The following is a 27,328-nucleotide window of genomic DNA, read 5'->3' as shown; positions in this document are numbered from 1 at the left end:
GTCCCCGGCCTGGATATGTTAACAAGCTCCAGACTGGAGAGGCCTTCAAAGTAAATGGTCCGAAGGTCAGAAACGAGTCAATTCTTTCCTAGTCACACTCTCAAATTCTGCATCATCTAACAGAAACATAAGAAGCGTTATCTAAACTGGACGTTGCTCAATCTGAGGCCTGATCTAGAAGGACTCTTTTTTGAGGGAGGGGGACAACTTCCAGCCAGAAGAGTGTTAGAACCTAATTTTGGCACCCAATTATTAATGCAAAACCTCCAAACACCTTCAGACTTGCAAGTCTCTTCCTAGTATCTGTGGAAATCAGGGCACTCCTTCGCTCCATACATGTTAGTTGTTTCAATTTAGTTACTCAATTATATCGCCAAGATAAGGCAGCTATAGTTACTACAGTGAAAGGAGACAAGGACATGTTCGGGCAGGGATGAACTGACAGATAAAACCAGAGGTCAAAACTGGCCATCTGAAGTCCTAAAAAAATTCCAGCACCTGAGCCCTTGAAAGCAGCAGCACAATCGCAGAACATCATCAATAGATTTCTATGAGCAGCAGCACGCTCGCAGATACGGGAGGCAGACTCCAGCGCCCACAGCGTCTGTTACAAAAGGCAAATGGATGCATACGATGCTCATTTATGTAATACATTTGTACAGAGTCGAACAATGGGGCGGAAACGGGCAATACCGCTCCCAAACGCCTATGGTGCCAGCATCCCCCAGTTCGCACTGCTGTGCCGGGAACATTTCATTACATTGTTACTCATCTCCATGCCCTTTTGCAAAATATCCTTGCGAATAACCTACTTGCGAGGGATACTGCTTTTCACGCTCTTAGCTGGAGAGTAGATTCTGAAATATCAAGGACATACTTTACTATTCTTCACAAAGAAAAGGCAATTAAATTCTTTACGTATATCTGAAATTCAAAAGCTTCTCATTTAGGCATTCTAATTAGAAATAAAAATGGTTTACAAGCTAGGTAAGTGATTTGCATCATTGGAAGAAATAAGCATAGGCAAATGAGAAAAAGAGATTTATTCATTAGGCAAACTGTTACTGCCTTTAAAAAAATAAAAAAATCAAGCCCTAAAAAGGATTTTATTATATGCAAACTAACTGTTCAATCACCTCATGATCAGAAATATTCAAATAAAGTATCTCTAAAGTTCTCTGAAGGGTTACTTCTTTCCACTTTCAGGGGGGTTCCAACTAATTGCAATTTAAGTCTAAACCAGCGCTGCTGGAGGTTTATGGTGACAGTTGCCATTTCTGATTTCCTAAACAAAATATTTCAAAGTTACAGGCAAATGGGTGCATAGAAAATATGACCAAATCATTCTTCAAGAGTTAAACTTGCCTTTGTAGCACCCCAAATTCCACTCCTCGGGTACTCAAATGCCTTTCACCAGTGTTTACTTTTGTCTCTCTCAGGGATGCAGAACAGCCGCCGAGAACTCGTCAGCCAGGAAGAAGGAATGGCCAAACTGATACTGCAGTAAGATTTCAGATATTAGGGATGCATTTTTTCATCACTGGGGCAACACTTCAGCCTGAGCCTAACGAGCGGCTGCAGGACTTCATGCTAATTGTGCTCATTTGTGTTAGCTGCAGATATACCAACACCCAGGCAGCTACAGGGTGGCTACATTTCAGGTGCCATTCATCCAAGTCCAGCCTTACTTTTTCTTCCTCAGATTTCTACAATTCAAGAATAGACACTTAAAAACCCACAATTATTGGACAACTTAGGTGTTTAGGTTCTTGGCACATACACATTTTACTGTCCTTTACAGTTACAGAGCTTTTCCTAAAGAAACAATCCGTATTTTGTACAGTGCTCTTAAAAAATTAAAAGAAAAACGGCCAAAGAGAGGCCAAGAGAACTATACAGCCCGTTCACTATAAGGAAACATTTTCAGTTTGGGTGGTAAAGGAGGAAACCAAACAACCGCTTAAATTAACAGCTTAAAATCAGAAATAGATTTCAGATTTGGTATTGTTATTAAAGGCTGAAAAACTTGGATAAAAAAGACATACCTGTTTTACACCACCACTGAAATCTGCATTTTGCAATACAGCAGTGTTTAGACTAAAACAAGATAATTTAACAAGTCTGTTTTTGTAGGCAAGCAATACTTTACAGCAGTAAAGAGTTGTTTGTGTCTTTCTTGCTGCCTTTAAATAGTTTACAGCACTAGAGTCCCAAATATTGGATTTTATTAGACAAACTGAACAAGCTAAAGCATATATAGTCTTTCTGAATTTCAGCTGGGCAAGGCTACAACAGTGTAAACACCGTGACAAAAAAAGGGATATAGCCCAAAGTTATATAAGATTGTGTTGTTCAGAGGAAAATTCAATGGTTCAATCATCTAGAATATCATCCCAGATATTAGTGGTTGTTATTAGGCACGGGGATAAAATCAGCATGATAGAAAACAATATGTGGAACATTTTGCTCACAGATGAACTGAGACGCCCACTGCCATTTCTACAGATGTATTATGAAACAAGTTTCCCTATCCAACACCACCAAATAAGCACACCCAGTGTAACCTTCTGATTCTGGTGACTCATACTGTCCTCTAAACATGGGAGAATGATGTTTAATCTGAACATCCAACTTGCTTATTAAATACCTAGAAAAGAAATATCCACTAAACCCATATGCTAGTACTTATACGTAGCTATTTCCCCTGCACACATGCAGTAAGTACTAAATCAGAGAAATCCAACTGGTTTTTCAGACACTGTGTCAGATGTAGTGATGAAATATGTACTACTTTCAAATAGGTCCGCATTTAAGAAGATATAATAGTGTAATTCAGATCTCAAACTTTTTCTTGAAAAAAATTTAAAAAAATTGCACAAATGAGTGCCCTCGTGTTTTTGTAAACAATCCAATTTAACATAGTTTTATGTGGATTTAAATGTTCCTTTCATCAGAATTTATAGATAAATCTGTTGCATTAGCGTGTGGCGGGGGGAAGTGAACTGGAAGATTAAAGTGAATTGCTCACTTTCACAGAAGAGAAACGAGATCATCCTGGTTATAATGATATCAAAGAATTGTCCACAGTACAACTGGAAAATGTTTCTGTAGCCCACGCAAACTAAACAGAGCTTAAGGAGGATGGAATTCTCATCACCTAAACAGGGTCAGTTTTTATCATTAATAGTAAATAAGGTAGCATCTAAAACTCCAAGTACAAGCCACAAGAGCAGCATACTAAACACTAGGCAAACAAAGGCAGTAAGGTAAAAAATGGCCCCATCCAGAACAATCTTGTGATCTAGGGGGAAAAAATCTAGAAAAAAGTCTTGCAAAAACACGGGCAACTGGGAATTTTCCCATACAACAACTGAAAACTGAATACTAAGGCAGTCAGTTGCACATAGCAGCATGTGTATGGGCATATTCGACCGCACCTCGAATCCTGTGTTCAGTTTTGGGCCTCTCACTACAAGAAAGACACTGAGGTGCTGGAGTGCGTCCAAAGAAGGGCAGCGAAGCTGGTGAAGGGTCTGGAGCACAAGTCCTATGAGCAGCGGCTGAGGGAACTGGGGTTGTTCAGCCTGGGGGAGGCTGAGGGGAGACCTCATCGCTCTCTACAGCTACCTGAAAGGAGGTTGTAGCGAGGTGGGGGTCGGTCTCTTCTCCCAAGTAACAAGCGATAGGACGAGAGGAAACGGCCTCAAGTCATGCCAGGGGAGGTTTAGATTGGATATTAGGAAAAATTTCTTCACCAAAAGGGCTGTCAAGCACTGGAACAGGCTGCCCAGGGACGTGGTGGAGTTACCATCCCTGGGGGTATTGAAAAGACGTGTAGATGTGGCGCTTAGGGACATGGTTTAGTGGTGGACTTGGCAGTGTTAGGTTAACGGTTGGACTCGATGATCTTAAGGGTCTTTGCCAACCTAAATGGTTCTATGATTCTATATCCTGCAAGCAGAAGTAATACAGAACCGAGTGGGATTACAGCGATATGCATATTAATAATTTATGTAAGAAATACCTGGTTTTGGTATGTATGAGTCTACAGATCCACAGCAACATACTCAGTAACTCCCATTTTACAAACACTAATCGGGTCTTACACCTTCTTGTGAATATTGTCTCTGGTTTAGAGATGGAAGAAACTGAGGCAGAAGCGTTAAATGGACCCATAAAGACCACACAGGGAAGGACTGCTAGAGCTGGGATTACAGCAAAGCAGCTTTTGAGGGCTAAAGGTAGATCTGGAGTCTGCATTTGACCTGTGTTTTCATCTTTCTATGGCAGTGTGAAGCACTGCCGTGGCCGACAGTCTGCCTTGGTGCACTGTCGCTTCCTGACTGTAATAGAGTTATCAGGGTAAGGGAAATGCCAAAAGGGTTGTACTTGGATAGGGACCAGCTATTCCCTTCTGCAGCACAGCTACAGAAAACCACTGCAGGCAAACCTCGGAGCAGGCAGCCAGGTCTTAGGCTCAGCTGATCTTAGACTGGCAAGTTCGAGTAGGAAGGCAGCAGAAAGCCATCTTCTCCGTACTGAGTCCAGCCTGGCAGGAGAGAGAAGTGAGGTGTTGATTCGTGAAAAGGCTCCCAACATACACATTTGATTTAGAGCTCTTGAAGAAGAGTGTGATTCCAAAGTCATGATTAGCAATGACCCTAAAAGCTTCATATTACACAAAGGGAAAGAACTTTAACCCTACCCAGAAAGCATAATTGCAATGGGAATATCACATCTCATCCGTAATTAACAGTTTGAAGTCTTATGACTGTTACATCCTATGTTATGTCATTATAGCTAACTATATTGCTAGTATACTATAGATTCATTGCATGACAGCTTTTAGAGACAGCTGCATTTATAGCAAAAAACCTGTCTGTCTCCCAAAAAAGGAGAACTGACAGAGAAAGAATAGAATAGAATAGAATAGAATAGAATAGAATAGAATAGAATAGAACAGGGTACGGGAGGGTAGGGGAGGGCAGGATAGGATAGGATAGGATAGGATAGGATAGATAGGATAGGATAGGATAGGATAGGAGTAGTTCACTTGGAAGGGACCTACAATGATTGAGTCTGAGCTGTAATTAGTTATGGGATGGATCACCAATAAATCATGAGGCATCTGAATATAACAGATTTTCAAACGTTCTCCACGCAGAGCAGGTGCAGTCGAGTGCAGCGGATGCAATGGGTGTATACATATAAGCAACAAATGTGAATGCAAAAAATCCTGCTGAAAAATTTAAAACTCAAAAAGTTGACCAACATGTTGGGCCTTGATTCGCACTGTCTTGCATGGGAAACTACACAGATAAAAAGTTGTACTGTCATTCACAACAAAAATAGCATGCCAGCAAACTTGATTGCATGCTTGATTAAATGCTTGATTGCATTTAAAATATTATGAATAAAAATTTACAAGATCAGGTGAAAAGGGAGAGAAACAAGGCAGATAAAGGGCAAGAGAAGGCTTATTCACCAATTTATTTTGGTTCATTCCTCATTCCATCAAACTTCTAATTTCATGTAATCTAGAGGGTATGTAAAAAACATTTATAAAGTTGTCTTGTGTTTTGCCCACGTACATAAGAAACTATAAGAATGGGAGTGACATGAATTAAAACCTATTAAATTGCATAGCCTGATGAGTTCCTGGTATTACCCACACTTCTGGACTGTCATCTCCAAAGGTCCAGCAGGCATCCCTGAGGTGAGGTGATCTCAGCTTAATTACATTCTCCTTTCTACAAAAGACAGCTTGTTCAAGTCCTATGCCATTGTTAAAGCTCCTACTGAGAAAGACAGGTGAGTGTCTTAAGTTAAATTATACATTAAAATATACATTCCTGTATTTATAAATCCATAAATAATTTAAAGTCCAGAGATGAGTCAAGAAACAGCAGAAATGCTAGGTGCTGCCATATGTGAGAAAGTGTTAAAATTACCACTTCAAAATGAAAGTTGGCAAGAAAAATATTTGCTTATTCTATCCCTCTTGGTTTTTTATTGCATCTAGCATAGGAACTTACATATGATTCAAATTGTTATTTGCTTAGCACTAACAAGATGCTAAAAACTAATTGTTCTATAGATACGACTGCAAGGTCCCTTTCCTAAAGAGTTCACTTCTGCAAGTAGATAATATAAAGGCAACACACAAGGAGTGACAAATGGATAGAAACACTGAGACCGAGCAAGTAAAATCAGGATTGTTTTTTAATAACCATGCAATCTCCAATTAGCCTTTTTTTTTTCCTTTGGACAGCTGGAACTTTGATGTGTGAAAGAATAAACGTTTTTAGGTTTTTATCTTGATGGCACATGGCCAAGGAAAATATTAAATTGCTTTTACTGGCTAGAGTTTACCTTCAAATAATATTCAGCTGAAATCCAAGGTGTTGTTTCTGCAGAAAATTATGGCATCATAGTACCAATATGACAGTTGTGGCAGAGGTAGAATTTCTGTAAACCAGACTTTCTGTACAAGCAATTATTCTGGTTTAAAAATACCTGTACAGCAGAAACTACTTGTGCTTCCTTTCTATAAGACAGTATCTGGAGAGTTGACTGGCAAAATTTAGCTGCAGGAATGGGATCGTGTAAAACCTTTTTAAAGAGGTTTCTCTCTGTCTAGCATAAGAACTTTTAGTAGTATTCCTTTTAAGTTTAAAAGGAATGCTTGATTTGGCTTCAAATAATTTAATGAAGTTCCATAAGCATTTTAAAGACAATGTTTATGGAAGACCACTGAGCCCATCTCCCATAACAGAAGCTTCTTCCATATTTGTTAAGGTCAGGAAAAAATGATGCTGGTAGTTCTACAAAACCTTGTTCACCCAGTAATTTCTGAGCTGTGGTAATGACTTGTGCTTTGGCCAGAGAATGTATGTTACAGAGATATTCAGCCTTCATTTTTAAACAGACAATCTACCATATCTCTTGGAAATCCTTACTGGTATTTCCAGCTTTAAATTTTTTATTTTTAATTTACAGCCATGGGATCTTAATATACCTTCTACAGGACTCAGGAGCTGTCTCGAATCAGACGTCATTCCTTGGTAGGTATGTACAGACCACAGAGCCCTGTAATTCTGTTTGTTCAATTCTCTTCTGACTGAAGAAAACTGCGTGTAGTTTCCTACATTATTACACAGAGTTTCTATTAATTAAATGGACTGTAAAAAACAAAGGTAGATGAAACTACATATTGGATACCTTCACAACCATGAAATTTTTGTATAGACTAGCTGCGTACATCTACTCACCCTACTGAGCACTCCATCATTGTTTTGCAAATAAATTTAGTAAGAATTTAATTAACTGCTTTGATGTAGCGCTTCGCTCTCTGTAACCAATGGAGAAACCAGTTCATCCTCTCTGATCTTCTACGTTTCTTCAGCTGTGTAAATGGCACTAGTATAAATACGCACAACAAACAAAAAAAAGCATTGTCAGTCAAGGAGCAGTAGGCAAGATCGTGCAAATACCAAACAAGAGCTCAGACAGTTGTTAGGGGCCGTGTAATGGGATCCATTCCCTATTGGATCCTAATGGCTAATCAGGGAGGCATTTTGAAGGTTCTGGCAGAACTGTAACCAAAGCCTTAGTCTTCAGAGGATGGTGAAGAGAAGAGGAGGAAGTCAGGCCTTGTAGGAAGGCTCAGGAGAGTTTTTGTTTAGCATTCATAAAACATTAGTAAAAGCAACTTTCATTCTGGGCGAAATCCCTGAGATCCGCAAACATGGAGTTCTGCATCCCTGAAGGCAACTCCCCTTCTTTTTTGTAATCGATTTTATTTGAGTTCTTTAAAGAACGTAAGAAAGCAGAGATGAATTCACTATTAGCACTGTGATTCTGTCTTTGAAATGCTTCAAGTAATTAAATTTTGGACAATATTTTGACTAAAACATTGATTTATAAAATCTGACATCATTTTCTTCCAATCTGCTGGTTTGCTGAATTTTAAAGTGCACTACTCATTGCTGCGATGATATGGTTTAGCGACAGGAAAGTTAATTTCTCCTCTACCTCTCTTCAGTGCACTTCAGAAGCATTTTCTGGACACAGTTTTAAAAATGGCATCTTTGCCTAAAGCAAATGTCTTTTTGACATGGTTCTCCAAAATTAGCGTATACCCAGTTGTTACGTGTCTTTTGTCCTGTCACAATAAACTGCTCAACTTGTGCACTAAGTTGTCCCCAGTACTCACAGCTGAAGTTCACTTGAGAGCTCTGCGATACATCAGGCAATGAGAGGCAAAAGGTATAGTATTTCCTTGAGACGGTATTGTGCTAATTACCAAACCACTGGCTGCAGCGGTGATCTGCTCTAAGGATCTGTAGGATCAGAGTTCCATCTTCCATCTCTGTATTTTATTAATTCTTATTGCTTTATTATTGTTATCCAAGTGTGCTTTTCAGGGGAGATGATAATTATATTCACGGTGAATATTAACACCAAAAATGCATGCCCAGTGTAAGTTCAGGGTTGTTTTTTTTTTACTAACTTGCATGTGGACTTTATTATTTTTTTCTTGCATACTAAATCGATGAGTAGACCTTGAACTGAAGGCAAAAAAGATGTCCTGAATGAGGCCAAGATGTCCTGGCTTGCTGATATCAGACCTTTTACTCCCTGCCCTATAAAGGAGAGGGAAAAAAAAAAACCCCAAACCCCAAGCAAGCTGTGTTATATGAAAACCACAGCCACTGCAAGGAAGGGTATCTCATGGTAAATTAAGAAAGAGTAGAAGCAGAGTAAAATGTGCAGAAGCTCGTGATGTTTTCAGAAACACTGGCTGCTCTTAAACGTTTTGTAGTAGCCCTTCTGCACCTGATATCCTTCCATGCCAGCGAGAGACAAAGAGAAGCATGAAGGGAGTAGGATGGGAGATTTCAAATGTCAGACTTGACACATACATCCTGTACCAGCACGCTGCTTTCTTCCCATGTCCCGGACCTTAACACCAGCCCCACTTTTACTCCTGTGCTTTCAGCTGACAAACTGCAGGTGCAGGGACATGCCTGGCTAGGGACAATCTTTTCAAGCAGAAAAGGGCAGCTGCACACACCTTAGTGCCTAGAATATTTACATCAACTCCCCCATTTCTTTCCATTTGCTTTTTATAAAGCAGGAGAGACTCTTGCAGAGCCTCTAGAAACCTAAGCTACATTTAAAAGAGATCTTCAGTACAAATTTAAGGTGACAGACAGATGCTCAGATATGGCACTAAGGGATGCAGTACAAGTACCAAAAGAGTCAGGTCGCCTTTATTAGTGGTTCAGCAAAGAGGGAAAATTCTGCCTCTGTGACAAGGGCAAAGAATATAATTAACTATCAGGACTCCTTAGTTTACTGCCATATTAAATCCGTGGTGGGTTTTAAGGTCTGTCCTGAACCCGTGGGAGGGACGGCTTCTGCGCTAGCTGGAATGAACATCAGCAAATGGAGCAGTAACGCTAGGGCAGGTTACATTACCAATTACATTAAAGAGCTCTCTCGCAACAGCAGGACATTACAGAAAAAAAAGAATAGCTCATCCCTCAGACACCGCAGTAAGCAAACACACACAAGCGTGGGTCTTCCTGCCATTGTAAACCCTCCTCCTCCCCGCTGCTCACCCCGGGCACTGGGGATTTTCCTCCCTGCCAGCCACTCGGCCTCGGCGGTGAGCGGCACACATCATCTGGTGACGGAGCCTCTGACAGCATCAGCAGCAAAAAGACGCTTCAGAACTTGGCAGCAGAACAACCTCTGGGGACCCAGCGAGCCTGAGAGAAGACACTGGCTGGTCAGTAAGAAAAATACGCAGTTGTGAGAAGGATATGGCAAAATATGTGAAATGATTACATATTAATGCTCTGTTTCCTCTGTTTTCAGAAGAAATACACAATTCATTGCACAATGAGGTATAACACCTGACAAATTAAAATCACTCACCTGCCTGAAAACAGCTGTACTTACTACAGCTGTACTTTTACCTGTTTATGAGTGAAGAGATGACAAAAAATACAGTATCTTCTCATTTCAAAAAGATTTAACACAACTTGTCACAAACCCAATTTCACCGTTTTCTCTCATGTAAGGCAATCACTTGGAAACAGAACGCAAATAATGACACATACTTTAATAAGCTAAGCGTTAAACTCAAAGGACTGTCCACAATACTTGAGGAGTCCCTGAGACTGAGATCTTGGTGATGAAAAATCCAGATAAACAAGAGGAAACATATACCAGAAGAGACTGCCTGTTTTAAGATAGAAAATTGAAGCTAGAAAATCAGAAAAACTGGCACAAGAACTTCAAGGGCAGGAGAAGGACTTGATACTACTTTCAGTAAGCTTTCTGTAAAACTTAATTACAATTATCTGTGTAGGTTTTTATGAGAGGACTAAAACCAGGACTTTGGAGAGCTTCAGGAAATAACAAAAGCTCTGCGGTTTTGGAATAAATTTACAGTCAAGGCAAAATGTTATGATGATACGTTTATGGATGCACAGGTGTAGGAACCAGGCAATTGTTCAAATAAAAATCAGAATGACTGAACACCTACAAATTCAAGTTAAGATGAAGGGAATTTGACAGAACATAAGAGACCTAATAGCCAGGAGACAGTATTAAAATCATGGATATACTTACAAGGTAGAACCTAACGCAAACCTTGAGTCAACCAGCTACCCACAACCGTGCTCCAGAACTTACGAAGCCATCACGGATCCTCTACACTAAAGATTTTCTTCAAGGACGGTTTCCATAGGTTGTGTTCAGAATCTCCGTCTTACTTGTCAGCTAATTGATTTTTCTTATCAAATCTGAATTCTCTTCCTGGAAGCAGTAATGGAAAAAGAGCTCTCCTCCTTCTCTCCTCTGTCTGAATTGGTCTGGTTCTTGCCCCATAAGTGTTGTGAGGAGATGAGGTTTCTGACACACTGCTGCTTCTTCGGTTTTAAATTTTTTGGATCTTTGTACTCCGTTTGTGACGTAAGCCCACACCTCTTCTACTACATAAAGACTTCTTACTGGATAGAAGATGGAAATAACAACAGTCTTCAGGTTCAGTGTTCCCAAATGATTTCTGGATCAGAGATTTTTAATCAGTCATGTCTATTAGTTCTGATTCTCTTCTAGGAAGCTCTGAGCAACAGCAGAGACACCAGAGCTGCTGACGTACAGATTCAGCAGGAAAGTATTTCACCTGGCCATGCTCAGAAAGTTATCTTTAACTGACAAGACACCTGAGGTATTTTTATGCCTGTCCCCTTCCTCAGGTTCCAGACAGCCTAAAGGTTCTTCCAGACATGCAGTAACCTGAGTCTGGACAAATATTTATGCCACCATTGCAAATCCCTCACAAGTCTTTGACCTCACCATCACTAGTCCTCTATACTCATTCTTACTAAGGGCTCATGAGTCAAACACCCTTCCAATCTCTACTCCAGATCATTCATGAGCTGGAGCTAAAAGGGGGAAAAAAAGAGTAAAATTCAAAAGGTGAATTAATTCTAACACATCAAATTCACATAGCCTGTTAGCCAAAGACTGCAAGGAGGGAGGGGGAAATATTTCATATATGTGCAAAATATATATTATCTATTTCCATGTATGTAACATGGAATATTATGAAATATACAATTATATATATATTTCCATATATACACACACACATATACAGAAAATATTCATATATATATATAAAACAAAACACTTCTGGGGGAGAAAATTGGAAGTGTGTGTCCAGACTCACTATGCAAAGGAATCCAATATCTTCAACCTATTCTTTACATAGCAGGATGCTGATACGTGTTTTTCCTTTCCATCCCTTTGGCACCACAGTGAATTATCTCCAGTATAATAGTATTTTTCATAAGCAATGTGATTGCAACACAGGTTCCTGAAGTGTGATACAAATACCACAAATAATGGCACAAGCACGTCTTAGAAGTGCTACAAAGCTCATACAGAACGGGAACCTGCTGCTGCTCCCGGCAGTACTGGTATACACGCCCGCCGCTGCTGGTAATGGTTATAGCCTGACAAGAAATCTGAGAATCTGTGGGCTTTAGTGCCCTGCACGTATGTATTATTTCCAAGTCTGGAATCTTAGATTCATTCTTTGAATTTAAGAAGTAGTGCTGTTGCAGTATATTGATAGCTGAAAAGGCTCTCCCAGATGCCATTCTAACGATACTTGCCAGCAGGCGTCCTTCATGAAGACATAAATCAGAAATGAAATGAGGGGCAGCACTGTTAGAAAGAACTGGACTTGGGAGCATTTCATAGCTTTTGTAAGGAAGTACCTAGAATCAAAACCCAGCTAGTTTCCTGAAAACCTGCAAATCATTAGTAAAGCTCTAACCCTAGTTTTCAAATCAATCACACACACACTTGTATGTTCTATACATACACGTGCGCGCACACACACGTATATTTTTGTATACACACATATATATACACACATATACATGTATATATAAATGTTATTGTTATCCAGATGCTTTCATTTTTGCTACATGATGCTATAAAACATTTTTATTTGGCCAAAAGAGTTCCTTTCAGGAGCTGGTTCTTAGTTAGTGTACTGGGTTTAGCTGGGAAAGAGTTTATTTTCTTCATAGCAGCTGATACAGTGCTGTGCTTCAGGCTGGTGAGGAAAACAATGTTGGTAACACAACCATGTTTTAGCTGACCAAAGAGATGTCCCGTGCCATGTAGCATCATGTTCAGCAAGAAAGCTGGGGGGGAGTTTTTTCCAAGGTAACTGTTGCCTGGGGGCCAGGTGGGCATCGGCCTGTTGATGGTGAGCGATTGCTTGTGCATCACTTGGTGGGGTTTTTCTCATTTTTTTTCCCCCTTCACTTATTAAACTGTCTGTATCTCAACCCACAAGGCTTTGTGTTTTTTTCCTCACTTTTGCCCTTCCAATTCTCTCCCCCATCCCACTGGGGGAAGTGAGTGAGCAGCTGGGTGGGGGCTCACCTGCTCATCGGAGTCAGCCTACCACAGCTAGGTAAGGACGACACACGTCAGCAACGTGAAGCATCCTCTGCACATAAGGTAACGATGCTGTTTCAGCGTTCTCCGCACCTGCAGCCAAAGGAACTGAGAAATCGTAGCGTAGGGTAAAATAAAAAACTTCTACATGGCAGCACAAGCGATGTCTAAAATGACAGCATTTGTAAAAACAGACTTTAAGGATATCTTGTAGTCTGACTGTTCACAAGTCAGATGCTCCTAAAATTGTTAGTTATTGAACTATTTTCAGTACACACCACTGTTGAAAAACTTTTGTTTAACATCGCATTCCCTGCTGTGTGTGTACATTTGACCCACGGACACAGGAGGGAAAAGAAACTTCGGGATTCCCAAGTCCTGCTGCTTGCTGTGAAGGACAGCCATGCCACATTACCTTACTCATGTATTTATCAAGCTCTATTTTAAAATCAGGTAAGGCACTGGCCCTCACTGTTGCTATTGTGAGGTTTGCCTTGTTTGATGGCTCTTTGTGCCTTGTTTGGGTAGAAAATACTCTTCAAACAGGAAGAGAAATACAGTTAGCCTTTCAATCATATGGGGACTTTGGGTGGTTTTGTGTTGGTTTTTTTTTTCCTTCTTCTTTCCTTCTTTTTCTCCAATACCAGGACCCCTGCTCTTGTGATAACTAGAAACCTCTAATTTATGCTTGGCTGGTTTCTCTCTATCTGTTCTTGTGCAGTATTGTCTACTAGCTCAAGTAACTGCTCTTTCCCCATTTCTTACATGAGATGCTTCTATTAACACATCCTAAGAGATATGCCTTTTTTCCCCCGAAACATCGCATTTTTGACTCCTGTTCAGTTTATGCTGCATTACAAACCAGTTTCTTCTGTGCTGCTGTTCCCTAGTCAGCTATTCCCCATCTTGTATTTACCCATTTGACTTCTTCCTTTCGCACGTACTAGTTTTAATTCTCCCTGTTTGACGGAGGATAATTCCTCCCCTTTATCACACTGCTTTCAAACCGGATCCTTTCCCTTCAGATTCCTTTCAACCCCTTCCCGCTTTGGCTCATCCCAGACAGGGAGGCCCCGGCCCCGGGCCCGCACCGCGGCCTACCAGCGGCCCCAGCCGGGGGCCAGGCCTGTGTCCCCGCTGCGGGCGACCGGCGGGCGGGGCCGGGCCCGAGGCGGGGCTGGCGCAGCGGCCGCGGCCGGAGGGAGGCGCGGGCTGAGGCATGGCGGTGGCGGCGGAGCGGGGTGAGCGCCGGCGGGGCGGCGGGGGGAGGCACGGCCGGGGGTGCGGGCCCCGCAGGCGGCGGGAGAGGCGGGGGGCGGTGTGTGGGGCCCCGTCCCACCGCCGCCGCCTGCGGGGCCCGCACCCCCGGGCCCGGGCCTGGCTGAGCCGCAGCTGGGGGCTCGGCGGGGCCTGCGGGAGGGCTGGGCCGTGCCGTGAGGTGAAGGGGGTGAGGTGAGGTGAGGTGTGGGGTGAGGTGGGTCCTCTCTGCCCCGCAGCCTCCTACAGGTTCGTGGTGCTCCTCTTCAACTGCCTCCTCACCTTCGGCTCCTACTTCTGCTTCGACATCCCCAGCGTCCTGCAGGAGCAGTTCCAGGGGGTAAGTGCTGGGCGTTCGGGCAGCGGGGCAGGCGAAAAAAGGCAGAACCAGTGAAACAGAGGCCTTGGTCACCAGTAGAGTTTCAAAACCTTTTCTTACGGTGTCAGTATAGGAGTCGTGTTCCAAGGTCTTACGTTCCAGATGCTGGGGGTGAGGGGTTATTACTGGCACGTTTGCTGTGAAGAAGATGCATGAAGCTGGGACAAGCCCTGAGGGGTCTGAGTTCGCACTGCTGCCTGGAGAACTGGAAATCTAAAACCCGTTCTTGCTTGATGATTGTCGGCTCTCCGTCCAAGCGACTGTTCACTACACTAATGAAGCTCCGAGTTAGAATGGTGTTCGCGCCACTCTGCGCATAGGATTACATAGAATTGACCATTAGTACCTACACTGGACTGGAAGACTGGCGATGTTGGAGATAGGAGACTCAAAAAGACTTTCTGGGTCTTCAGATCCAAACCTCCTGATACTGCAGATATCACATCACGTGTGTGTTTGCTAGCTGAAAGACAGAGCCGTGCAGGGAGATCAGAGGAGGACTCTGTCGTGTAAAAACTAGTCGTATTCTCAAATGCTAGAAAATTGTGTTGTTCAGGGTTCAGACTGATATCCCAGTTGATTTCTAGGATTTCTCCAGGGATGCCAGAGTCCCAAAGTTCTTACCTGAATTCCTGAATACCTGACCAATTCTTACTTGACTCATTTATCTGTCATGATTGCATTTGTTTCATGTCTTTTAAGAGCTGATTTTACTCATGTGTGCCATCTGCTGGAAGATCAGTATGTGTAGGCTGAGAGTCACTGTCCTGTTCTTTGCTTCAGTAGCAAGGGTGCAGAAATAGATATAGCTTGCATGTAACTTTTTTTTTTTTTAAATGTGGTTAGTCCGTAACATTCAGACAGTGAACTCCAGGCTAAATTGGGTGCGGTTTGTCATTGCAAACAGGAGTAAAAAGAAAAAAAATAGGTCAGTATTTATTCCTTGATGCTCCACAACTTCTGTAGGTCTGTGGGAGAAGAGTCAGTTATTTATTTATGGAGTAAAGGAAAGGTTATGTCATATTTTATTACCTAGGTAACTTTATAGGGTAGTGAAACCAAGCCTTTTTTTTCTGTTAGGTACTGTGCAAACAGTGTTTTTGGCTGTTGACACTCTCATCGTATTTTTACTCTGACGAATTTAGCCTCTACCTGCCTTACACAAATGGCACAGTGGTAGTTGGAGCATCTAAGACCAGTGCTTGCAGTGAAAACACTTTGTTCTAGAGAACTGTTTCCCCGCAGCCTCGGACATTTCTACTACAGCAGATCTGAGGGGTTTGTAAATATGATGGCTATATAAAAATCATGTGGTTAAAATCACACTTTCCTTATGCTTATTCAAGACCTTAAGCTTGTGCCTGCTGGTGTGGAAGACCTAGCATCCATTTCCTCATGCAGGTAGATTTTTAGTAGTTAGAAGATCTAGGGTTTTTTGCTGATGATATGGTGTTGAGGAGATGTTGCTTTCCAGTAGCAAAACCAGCATTATTAAATCATGCTAGGACTACCAGTTTCCTACTGTTCAGCAAATGCTTTGTAGCTGTGAATTAATATGGACTACTGCTAAGTTTCATATTTACACACTGCTTAAGACTTTATAGTGTCCTGGTTTCGGCTAGGACAGAGTTAATTTTCTTCCTAGTAGCTGGTATAGTGCTGTGTTTTGGATTTAGTAGGAAAAGAATGTTGATAACACACGGATGTTTTTAGTTGTTGCTAAGTAGTGTTTGTACTAAGTCAAGGATTTTTCAGCTTCTCATGCCCAGCCAGCAAGAAGGCTGGAGGGGCACAAGAAGCTGGGAGGGGACACAGCCAGGACAGCTGACCCAAACTGGCCAAAGAGCTATTCCATACCATATGACATCATGCCCAGTATATAAACTGGGGGGAGTTAACTGGGAGGGGGGATCGCGGCTCGGGAACTAACTGGGCATCGGTCAACAAGTGGTGAGCAATTGCATTGTGCGCCACTTGCTTTGTATAGTTTAATTCTTTTAGTATTGCTATTGTCATATTATTATTATCATTATCATTGTTTTTCATTCCTTTCTGTCCTATTAAACTGTCTTTATCTCAGCTCACGAGGTTTTTTTCCCTGATTCTCTCCCCCGTCCCACGGGTGGGGGGGCAGTGAGCGAGCGGTTGCATGGTGCTTAGCTGCCGGCTGGGGTTAAACCACGACATATAGTATGAGTCTTAGAAGACTCATAGTATGACTCTTATAGTCAGATCAAGCTAAACTATAGCCAAGAAACGAAGGGATCAAATAAACCTCATGGTGCAGTCTCCTGGCTTTTGGTTTGGACTGAAATGTGTATAAAAGTGCTGAGCCCCGGCTGCTACTGCCACAGAAGGGGAAAGGGAAGACGTGCCGTGCCGATGGCCAGTCATTTCTCATTTGGCAAGGGCTGGCTTCCTGGGAGAAGACACAAGTCCTCTAATTCCTGGTTGTGGAAGTGGGAACTGAGTAGGAGAAATAGAAATCTAGCAGGCAAGAACTTAACTTCATTTTTAAAGGAATACGTGGCTTTTCATCTGTATCTGCTGCCTAACACAGGCTCTGTGACTTGTTATGCAGAACTTGACCTGCCCCAATGGAACCCATCATAACAGCACTGGGCGTAATAGCACGCTGGACTGTGTTGAAGGCTTGGGAATGACACCTGCACAATACAATTTGCTGTACGCGATCTATGCTTGGACGTAAGTCACTTTTCTTTTGCTTTGGGGGGGTGGGGTAGTTTGCTAGTTGCTTCCCAGCAGCAAGACACAAATGTTTCTGTTCTTGTTTTCTCCTAGAAATGCAGTAGTGGTTATTCTGGCTGGATTCCTGATTGATAAACTAGGAAACCGCTGTAAGTTCTGAGGATCGATTAATTTATTCTTGTACTGAAGTGGGATTTCAGGCTGTTCTTTCAGTGCAAAGGGATGACCAAAGGTTCCACTTCAGTAAGATCACAGAGGGAGGGGAGGGGAGGGGAGGGACAGCTCTGTGTGCGGTGTGCGTGACAGTTGAGCAGCTCCCTGAAGGCAACTGAGACGTTTTCATCCTTTGACCGCTGACTTACCTGAATTTACACAGCAGTGCAGTAAACATGCTTTCCTCTGACATGGATGTAACAGGGAATAGTGTTATCTGTTTTCGATGGGACAAACTGATAAAGTAGTGTTCTGTTCCCTGCTCTGACATTTGTTCTGGCGTGTGCCATAATCTAAGACCCAGCAGTCCCAGCAAATGCAGTTATGCTCTGTCTCTGTATCACAGAGGTAAACATCTCACAGATGAGGAGACAGAGGCACAGAGAAGGAGATCGCTTGCTCTAGGCCATAGTCTGTAGTGGAGCTCAGGACAGGAACAGGGACTCTATATAGATTCAGAGTCCTCTATCTATCTGACTTATTCTGCCTCTCTAACCTTTCACCCTGATAATATCATCATTATTTTGAGGATTCCCAGGTCATTTTATAAAGAGACCCGTCTTTACAAAATTAAAATAATGAGGGTAAACTGATGGAAGCCCACAGGTTTACTGGCGTATTTTGAGGTTGCTCTTTTGCTTCTTGACAAAGAATGCTTTTGTCCTGGTCTCAGCATGTCTGTTGAGGTTTGTGTATTTTTTTTCTGTTTCTCCCTAGTTGGTGTCTTTGTTTTCTCTCTTCTGACTGTGCTGGGATCATCAATCTTTGCTCTAGGCTCACATTTCAAGGGGTCGCCGTACCTCCTACCAATGATGCTAACAGGAAGACTGCTCTTTGGCTCTGGGAATGGGTCACTTACTAGTAAGGAATTCACATTCTTAATTACCCCTCACCAGCAGGTCATGATATGTTTTCATTTTGCCTCCTAGACCCTTGTCTTACCAGTCAGCTTCATCTGCTCTGCACCAGGAACCTACGTTGCTAACAGAAGAACACTGCTCATTGAAGGGTTGCATGGATTTAATGTGTGCCGAAACGTTTAAAAGTCTTCCCCTCTAACAAGTTTGTCCTTCTCCCAAGGGTGGGGACTGACCTGATTGCTGTGCCTTTGGGGTTACTTTTGCTTGCCTTATTTGAGGGATAAGTTCACCTCCCATGTCCCAGCATGATTTAGTACGTTTTAAAATGGACTGCGAAGTTAACACGTACTAACTCCACTTGGGATGCGTAGAGGTCTCTTACCCCAGCTCAAGCACTCCAGCTTGAGAGGCTGTGTTTGTTGCTTCTGTGCAATGCTCTTGGCCCAGTCTGTCTGTTCAAGAGAGGATTTTTGTCTTCTCCAAGTTGTGCAGAATCGTATCACAGCCTTCTGGTTCAAGGGGAAGGAACTGGCACTGGCGTTTGGACTGACTCTGTCTTTCTCCCGTCTTGGGAGTGTCCTCAACTTCTTCTTCACCCAGCAGTTTGAGGCAAAATTTGGAATGCAGTGGACACTCTGGGGAGGTGAGTTGCTTTGGTGCTTTGGCCTTTTGTTTTCTAGACCTGAGGCTAGCCTCTTTTGTCCAGTTATGAAAAGTACCTGAAAGAGATAGTGAAGTTAGGAGGAGGAGGCACATTATTTTCCAGTTTTTCCTGTTGCTTTCTGTATGCAATGGAGTGGTGGTTTCTTCACTGATGCCTGAAAACCCTCTCTAAAGCTGTAGTGTCAGCCTGACAGTTTTGTCTGCAGTTTTCTTGAGATATTTTAACATCTGCAGTCACAGGTAGTACTTAATGTAGGTTTACTCCCATGGAATGGAAACTTCAGAGTGAAACAAAAGAGGAATCTAATGTGTTTGTTCTTCTGCATTTTAGCTAACAGAACATCCTGGTTCTGTAGTAGTATCTGTGTTGGTCTCAGCATGAGATGCCTTGCGCGTGGACTGATCAAAACCGTAGGTTTAACTTACTGTGAGAAGCAGAATCTGAATTAGATGTTTCTTAGTGTGAATCTGTTCTAGGGCTCATATCTTTAGAAGATTTGAGTTTCTGTCCTCTCTTTGGTGCCACGAGATGGGATCTGTCTCTAGTGGAAGGGATGCTCTGTTTCACAGTGCAGTTAAGTAGTGGCACTGGGGTGCTCGGGTGTGCTGGAATGGTGATGTTAGGGAGACCTGCCTCAGGGCATCCTTTGTGTACAAAGACTCAGTGATTATAGGAAAGCGTTATTTCCCCAAACAACAAACAGTATGGGCCATCACTTATGGAAAAGAGGATGCATATGTGAGATAAATCTCTTGCAGAAATTGAAACCCGTTGCTCTCCTCTGATTCCAGCTCTCAGAGAAACTGTGACTGGCATGGCATGTTGCATCCCATCTGACACTATTAGTTTTGTGCTCAGGCAGCATTTGCAAGCACAGCAGAGCGACTTCAGTAGCCCATGAAGGGATAAATACATCAGACAGTGTGTATGCATCACAGAGATTGTTTTGGCTCTTTGGAAAACAAAACGGATACAGATCTCTTTCTGAGAGAAGGATGTCTGCAGCAGATGCCCATTGCCAAACTTGCTTCTGGCATATCCAGCATAATCTGACTCACTTCTCTGGAGCTGAGTGTGCTACCAGGTCAGATGATTGCTGTAGAAACTGCAGTGGGTCACATCAGTGAAGAGGTATAACTTGGGTTCCAGTACCAGCCTGTGTGTGATGCCTCTCCTGCTCAGGGGACCATGGAAGTTTCTTAATGTCTGGCTTGTTTTAACCTTGGGTTCGTTATGCGCAGGCCCGCTGCAGTTCAGAAGGCATTCTGGCCATAGTCCAACAAAGTGGCTGTCTTTAGAGACGAGTGGGACTTTAGCTTCACTGGCCTCAGGCAATTCTGCAACGCGTTGCAAGCTTAGTGGACAAAGAGCTCCAGGACTCTGACAGGGTGGTAAGAGGTAAATGGTCCTGCTATATGGCTGCAGCAGGGAAGGCTGTTAATGTTAAGAGAAGCCAGGAGCAGGAGTCATAGAGAATTCTGCATATTACGTGCAGTTGGTTTTGTCATTCAGCTCTCTCCACACTGAGGAATTTCTAACGCCTCTTGTGTCTCTTCCAGGTACCCTGCTCTGTGTGCTTGGTTTTGTTTCAGCCCTGACAGTCAGCGTCCTAGATAAAGTGGGCATGAAGCAACTGGGCTTGGATGGGGTTATCCAGCAAGAATCCAAAAAAGTGGTACGTGGTGCACAGACAGCTTTTCCATCTCAATCTTTGAAAGCCTGGGGTGCATGAGCACTGCTTTTGCACTGCAGGGCAGCCTGCAGTCGCAAGAACTGGTCCTGGCCAGAAGAGGGCATGAACACTGCTTGGTTAAATCTTGCAGAGCAGTTCTTCGGGTACGTCTGAGGATATCGCATCTGTAAGCCACCAGCCAAGCGTGAATTTTCTGGTTAGAGCCTATGTATTTGCAGCCTTCCAGAGAGCTGAGTTAGCACTCTGAACGGCATTACTTTTCTGAGCCAGTTACTTCTTGACTGTAGGTGGCTCAGAGGAGGATTTTGTGCATAAAACTAGACAGTAGCCTCTCTCCAGAACTGCTTTCTGGCTCACAGGATCTGTGATAGAAAATAGCTAATCTGGTCAGTACTGAACTATCTTTTGCCAGCCCTTATCTTCCATTCCTCCTTGCATTCTTCTGTCTAGGAGCAAGCATTGCAGGCAATAGGTTGCAATTTTTATGGCACTTAAATCTATTACACAGCTTCCTTCTCATGACAGTGTTCTTACTGGTTTCTGTATCTCAGTGTTGACTCCTGTTTATACTGTATCTTTCCACTGTGTTTCACTTAAGGTTTTGCAGTAGGCTCTTAGTAGAGCCTGCTTAGAATAGTCTCTTGCGGCCATAACCTTTATAAAAAATAAGAAGAAAGCTTTTTTTGTTTTCTTTACTGAATAGTCTTAAAGAAGGAATGCTTTGGAATGCACATACCAAATTTCGCTTAGAGGTACATGAGCTGCCTTTCAATTCCCTTTTACTTGCTGTTAATTCTTAATTTTTCGTGACCTTCAGTGGCTTGCAGAAAGTGACATTAGTGTGAAGCTGAAGCCTATTTCCTGGTCTTATCTTTGCAGCGGATTCAGGACATCCAGCGACTTCCCGTTCGCTACTGGCTCCTCGTCCTCACCATCATGTTCTTCTACAATGGAGTCTTCCCCTTTGTGGCGGACGCCAGGTATTGCTCTGTGGCTGTAGTCCCACTTGATACAAGCCTATCAGAGCCTTGCAGGCCCTCGATTTTTAGCTGACTGGGAAATATGGGGGTAATATGCTTGTTCCTTCCACTCACGAAACACAGAGAAACATGTCTTTAACACCTAGTTAAAGATATGAGGGTTCTTTGACCTTTCTTTCCCTTCAAAGATGAGGGAGGCTTCTGAAGGAATGCAAAAATAACTTAAAGGGAAATGACTAATCCAATATTTAAAGCTTGGAACACTGCCAAAGGAGGATCAGAAGGATTTGGGAGAAGGGGAAGAAATACTTTAGTTGAAAAAATAGCCCGTAGACATTTCACCTTTGTGATAGTCCAACAAAGTGGCTGTCTTTTGAGCTGGGTGGGGTGTTGGCTTCACAGGCCTGGGGCAGTTCTGTCCTGCAGCTCCTGCATGTCGTCTGCTGTGTTTGGAACAAAGCTAAGCTTGCGTCAGCTGGGTTTGTAAGTGAGGAAGCCTTTGCATCCCAGTGCAAGGCTTGCAGACTTCCTTTTTTATGCCTTCATTTGCTTAAAACAAAGAAGCAACCTGCCCGACTAAATTGGGACTCCTGCTTCTGTCCTGTGGCTCTGCCACAGACTTGTCATTTTGCTGCTTTTTTCCTGTTTGTGGATGATGCAGCTTCTATCACACAATGAGTATGAACTTTTATATTAGCAAAGGCCTGCAATAAAATAAAGAAAATTATTTTGGTAGTATTTCATTAGTGAGGTATCGTAAGCCACTGTGAAATCGGGAGTGAAGAAATGTCATCAACGTTGCCATAACAAATGTACAAGTGACCTCTTATTAGTAAAATAAAGACATTCAAGATGGCAAGGATCGTCAAGGCCTTGACGAGATGGGCTTTCTATCAGTTGCCCTCTCATTTTAACTGAAAACAGGGTCCATTAATCACACAGAATCCTCATTTCTGCAGTTCTGCCTCCCTGCAGAATCTTTTTTTTGCTCCCTGTGGAGCACAAGTTCAGGCACCAAGAGTCATGTTTCACACAGCTTTTCTGGCAAAAAATGCTACGCTGCTTCCCAGTCGGAAAAATAATGGTCCCAAGGCCACTGCTCTTTGGCAAGTTCTGTTGCAGTTAATCTTCAGGGAATAGCGTCGTTTCATACTTTGCTGACAGCACAGGCTACAAAGGCTCATTATTACTAATGGTAAGTAGCCATGCAAGTAGCCAAACCAGGTTTAAGTAGCTACAAGCTCTCTAAATAAACTAGTCTTTCTAAGCTGTTACGACTGTATGACTGTAAATTCTGTAAACAATTTGAGTAAGTTTTAATGCCATTTTTGCATGTCCCTAACAAAGGTGAAAGGCTGACTTCTGACAATGAAAGCAAAACGTGGTTTGTATGTTTTCTGCTTTAACCAGGTCTCCTTAAAGATGCCAAGGGGGAATTCCTAGTACTTCTAAAATGCAGGTGTTCAATTTAAATGCTGATCTTTGCTGCTGGATTATTTTAAAATATTTTTCCTGCCCCTCAGCATTCTTACCCTTAGATTGCTAATGCTTTCTGCCTCTTCAAAGAGAATGTAAAAAATCCATCCGTATGTTTTGGACAGGTGATGGCAAATTGCTGCTTGTGAGCTGTGCCGATGTAACTGAGCATATGCCCAGCTTTAACCTGCAGTTTTACTCTGCACTTGCAGAAGCGTCGAGAGTGGCCATTTAAGCTACCAGCTTCTCTATGGTGTGCACCAATTAAAAAGCTAAAATAAAACAACAAAGGCTTGGCACTACAAACCAGATGGAATCAAACTTGTTTACAAGTCCTCTCATTAAACCCCTTCCTGTCCATATGTTTGTGCTCAGACTTACTTTCTGTCAAAATAACCAGATCAAGAATCCTAATTATGTAATTTTTGTCCCCTTCGTTTTATTTTTAGCAAGTTTATCCAGGATAAATATTCTGGTTACAGTCAGCAGGCAGCCGCCTATATTGCTGGGGCAGTGTACGACAGCTCCCTTGTTCTCTCTGCAGCAGTTGGCATATTAATTGTGAGTACCCCAAAACAGAAGTGCTTCCTGATAACTTTTTCCTAATTTTTTGAAATGTCTTTGTTACAATCCCCTCAACCAGAATTTAGCCTGTTGTTGCTGAACAAGCAGTCCTTTAATTCCTCGCAACCTGCAAGATGCACTTTAGTCTGAATTAAATTACAAGACATAATGTTAACTTGTTTTTCCCTCTGTCCCTTAATTGTGCTATGGTAGCATCAAACCATGGCAAATGGCTGTGTTTTGCAAAGTCTGAGACTGGAACAGAAAGGATCAGGATAAGCTTTGCAAGTAGATGGGACAGGACAGCCTGCACGTAATGCGTCCCTGTTTTGTCAAACTCTTCCTTTCCTTATTTCCATAACTGTCAGGGCATATCCTCCCCCTTTATTAAAGCCTGCCACTTCACATGAATACTGGACACTGATTCTCTGACAAGTGTTTCAGTCTCGGTTCAGGAGTATGCAGGAGGAACTAGTGATAGCTAGCCTGCTACAATATCAACAACTAGGAAATGATGTGTTACTGGCACTCAGGCCAGCCCGCTTGTGCAGCCACTCATGTCGCTAGGATCTGTGGGAAGCAAGGATCCCTTGTAAGCGGCCTTCTGTTTGCTTACTTCACCAGGACTACGTTGGCCTGAGAGGCATCTTCGCTGTTGGCTGTGCTGCGTTGACTCTGCCCGTCTTCGCTCTCCTGGCATTTACGTTTGTTCCTCCGTTAGTCTCTACCATCTGGCTGGGGATTACTTACTCCTTTGCTGCTGTAAGTTCCCAACCCCACTGCTGTAGTTGAGTGTTTTGTGGCTGTGCTCCGTCTGCACGCTGGATGGCATATATCAGTGCCCTTGTGTCCCGATGAGCCGGTTTAGCAGGTTTGAAGTCACTGGCTCCCCAATCCTGAAGACTTTGGTTAGTAACAACCCCCAAGAATCAACATGGAGCAAAACGCAAAGCAGAGTAAGGGACCATTTGATGCAGCGTGAAGCATTAATCTGCCTGTGCTTTTCTACCTCGAATGTAACACCTGACTCTCCTTTGAGTCTTATAAGCTAAACCATCAGGTCTACTCCCCTTTAGAAATCTGCAGTCAGGTTATTCCGGTTTCAAATAACGTGTTGTCTGTGCTGTCTCAAGCTGCTTGAAAAGGATGGGGAACAGCCTAGAACCAGCCAACAGGCTGGGAGGGATAAATACCAGATTTTTTGAAGAGAAAGTATAAATGTTTATTTAGTGGGAATAATTCCTTTTTAAACCAGTGACCATCTAACACCTTTAAATAAGGCTTTGAGTTAATTCCTCTTCTCATTACTCCTACCAGGCTAGTATGTGGCCATCCATACCCCTTGTGGTCCCCCAAGCAACTTTAGGGACAGCTATGGGGCTTGCAACTTCTGTGCAGATGATCGGAGTTGGCCTTTCGAACCTGATTGTTGGACACATTCTAGGAACAAAGTCCAGGTGAGAATGCGCTTTTTTTTTTTCCCCAAGCAGAGACATCAACAGTGCTTTAGTGGAGTGGTGTGAACAGAAATCAGTGTCTTTGCAACCTGATGCTGCAAGGAACTATAGAGGTGCCTTAAATATTTTCAAGTGACTAGTTGTTCTATCCTGTTTTGGCCTTTTCTAGCGAATTAAAGATCCCCCTGTGGCGCTGGCAACAGATGATGATCTTTATGTTGGCAAACACTATTGCGTGCATTGTTGCCTCCGTTAGCCTCAACGTTGTGGACAAGAAACAGGTAAGTGTGATAAAAGGTGAAGAATAGCCTTGCATCACCGAGTTGCTTTTATTGATGTAATAGCTGTTGGGTGTGTACACAAGTAATTCCCTCAACATAAAAATGGGATTGCATAAAAAGAGAACTATCTGCTAAAATATCGATGTGGCGCATCGTAGTCTTACCTAGTATCAAGCTATCGGCGGCTGTGGCTTTTTGCAAGAAGGTGAGGGGAAGGGCCAGGACACAGCTGTAGCAATATACGTGTACAGGAAGAACAGTATCTTTTTTGTCACCAGTTGCTTCTTTGAATTTCTAGGGTGGGACACTGAACAGAACAAGAAAGGGAGCACCTGCGGAGCAGGAGGACAGAGACCCTGCAGATGCAGCACCGCTCCTTGATGATGAAACGGGAAATGAAGGCTCTGTCAGCTGAACCTTTGCAGTGTGAGAACGACAACGGCTGCCAGACACAGCACTGATCACTTCTGTTTGAAAGTGGATTTTTAGCCTGTGTATTTTAAACATCTTTAAAGGGAATCTTGAAGGGAATTGTCTACAGAAAGGGAATGTTTCCACTTTCTTAGGCCGGGCACACAAGTGAAAGGTGTCTGCTATATGGTCCTTAGGCATTCTCCAACATACAGAGACCTGCATGGGGCACTTGAAGAACTACACTACAGTAAGTGAAACGAACCTAGCTGAAGGTTGTTCATAAGCCATTAGATAGATAGCTGCTTTTCAATCTTGCATCAGAACTGCCCGCCTAAGGTGTGCCTGCCTGCTCCACCACTGTTTCTCCATCACAAGAATCCTGTACATCAGCACTTGCTAATCCACATACCTTGGCAGGCCTGCTGTTTCAGTTATTGCTCTGGATTAGCATCCATCTTTCACAAATTACATATCCATGCAAGCGACACCATCATTATTCTTTAGGCAGGAGGCTGAATTAATCAAAGTGATTGCCTTTTGCACACACGCCTAGCTTAATTGCTTATTACCTTACTAGAAATGCTTCTGTAAGCCATGCCTATTCATTTGCCTTCAAAAGCGTAGAAGATTTTGATCTGAAATTCTGTCCTTTAAACCAGGGTGCTTTTACTCATGAATGCTAGAGGCTTATTTTACTCAGTCAGCTGCCCTTTTCACTATGCAAAACGCTCACACACACTCACACAGTGTTTACAAAAGCACAAAGGATGTTTTAAGAATGAAGTAAACTTCAACATAGCCAAGTACAAGGAATGCTGAAGTGAATGACTTATGTAAATTATTACAAATTCTTAAGAGAAGGAGCAGCTCCGCTCAAGTTGCATTTAATATAAACACTAGTAGCTTGAAAGCAATTTAGGCACCGACAGCATCCAGTAAAGTCACATTTTGAGTAGATGTCAGAGAAGACAAACCCACCCATCAAAGCAAAGTTTTCTTAAACTGATTTACTGAAGAGAATGTGTTCAGAGGGCAACGTCTTCTAAATTTTAAGTTACACTGTGAATTCACTTCACATGACAGACAATTAAAGGATTTCCCTGTTGGAGTCTGGTGCAGCAGAAATTTGGGGGTGGGGTGAGAAGTCACAGAACTGCAAAATCACAGACTCCTTTAGTTTGGCGGCAACCTCCTGAGATCATCTAGTCCAACATCCCCTGCTCAAGCAGGGTCAGCCGGAGCAGGTTGTCCAGGGCCGCGTCCGGTCAGAGTTTGAGCATCTCCACAGAGGGAGGCTCTACAGCCTCTCTGGGCAACCTGGGCAACCTCTGGGTCCCAGTGTTTGACCGCCCTCACAGTAAAAAAGTGCTTCCTTTTGTGTTCAG

General features: G+C 42.9%; 1 protein-coding gene across 1 annotated transcript; it reads left to right on the top strand.

The window, feature by feature from the left end:
• The first annotated feature begins 14,215 nt into the window (after window positions 1-14,215).
• Window positions 14,216-27,328, top strand: LOC127022354 (major facilitator superfamily domain-containing protein 1-like). Its single transcript, XM_050905895.1, has 13 exons — window positions 14,216-14,237; window positions 14,493-14,593; window positions 17,214-17,338; window positions 17,435-17,490; window positions 18,272-18,415; window positions 18,899-19,057; window positions 20,638-20,753; window positions 21,651-21,751; window positions 23,677-23,788; window positions 24,416-24,553; window positions 25,109-25,248; window positions 25,418-25,529; window positions 25,828-27,328. The coding sequence occupies exons 1-13, from the start codon at window positions 14,216-14,218 to the stop codon at window positions 25,942-25,944; spliced, it is 1,443 nt and encodes a 480-aa protein (XP_050761852.1). The 3' UTR covers window positions 25,945-27,328.

This window comes from Gymnogyps californianus, chromosome 15 (genome assembly GCF_018139145.2).
Source record: "Gymnogyps californianus isolate 813 chromosome 15, ASM1813914v2, whole genome shotgun sequence".
Lineage (NCBI taxonomy): Eukaryota > Metazoa > Chordata > Aves > Accipitriformes > Cathartidae > Gymnogyps > Gymnogyps californianus.
Note: the sequence above shows the minus strand (reverse complement) of the source record. Positions and strands in the feature narration are given on the sequence as shown.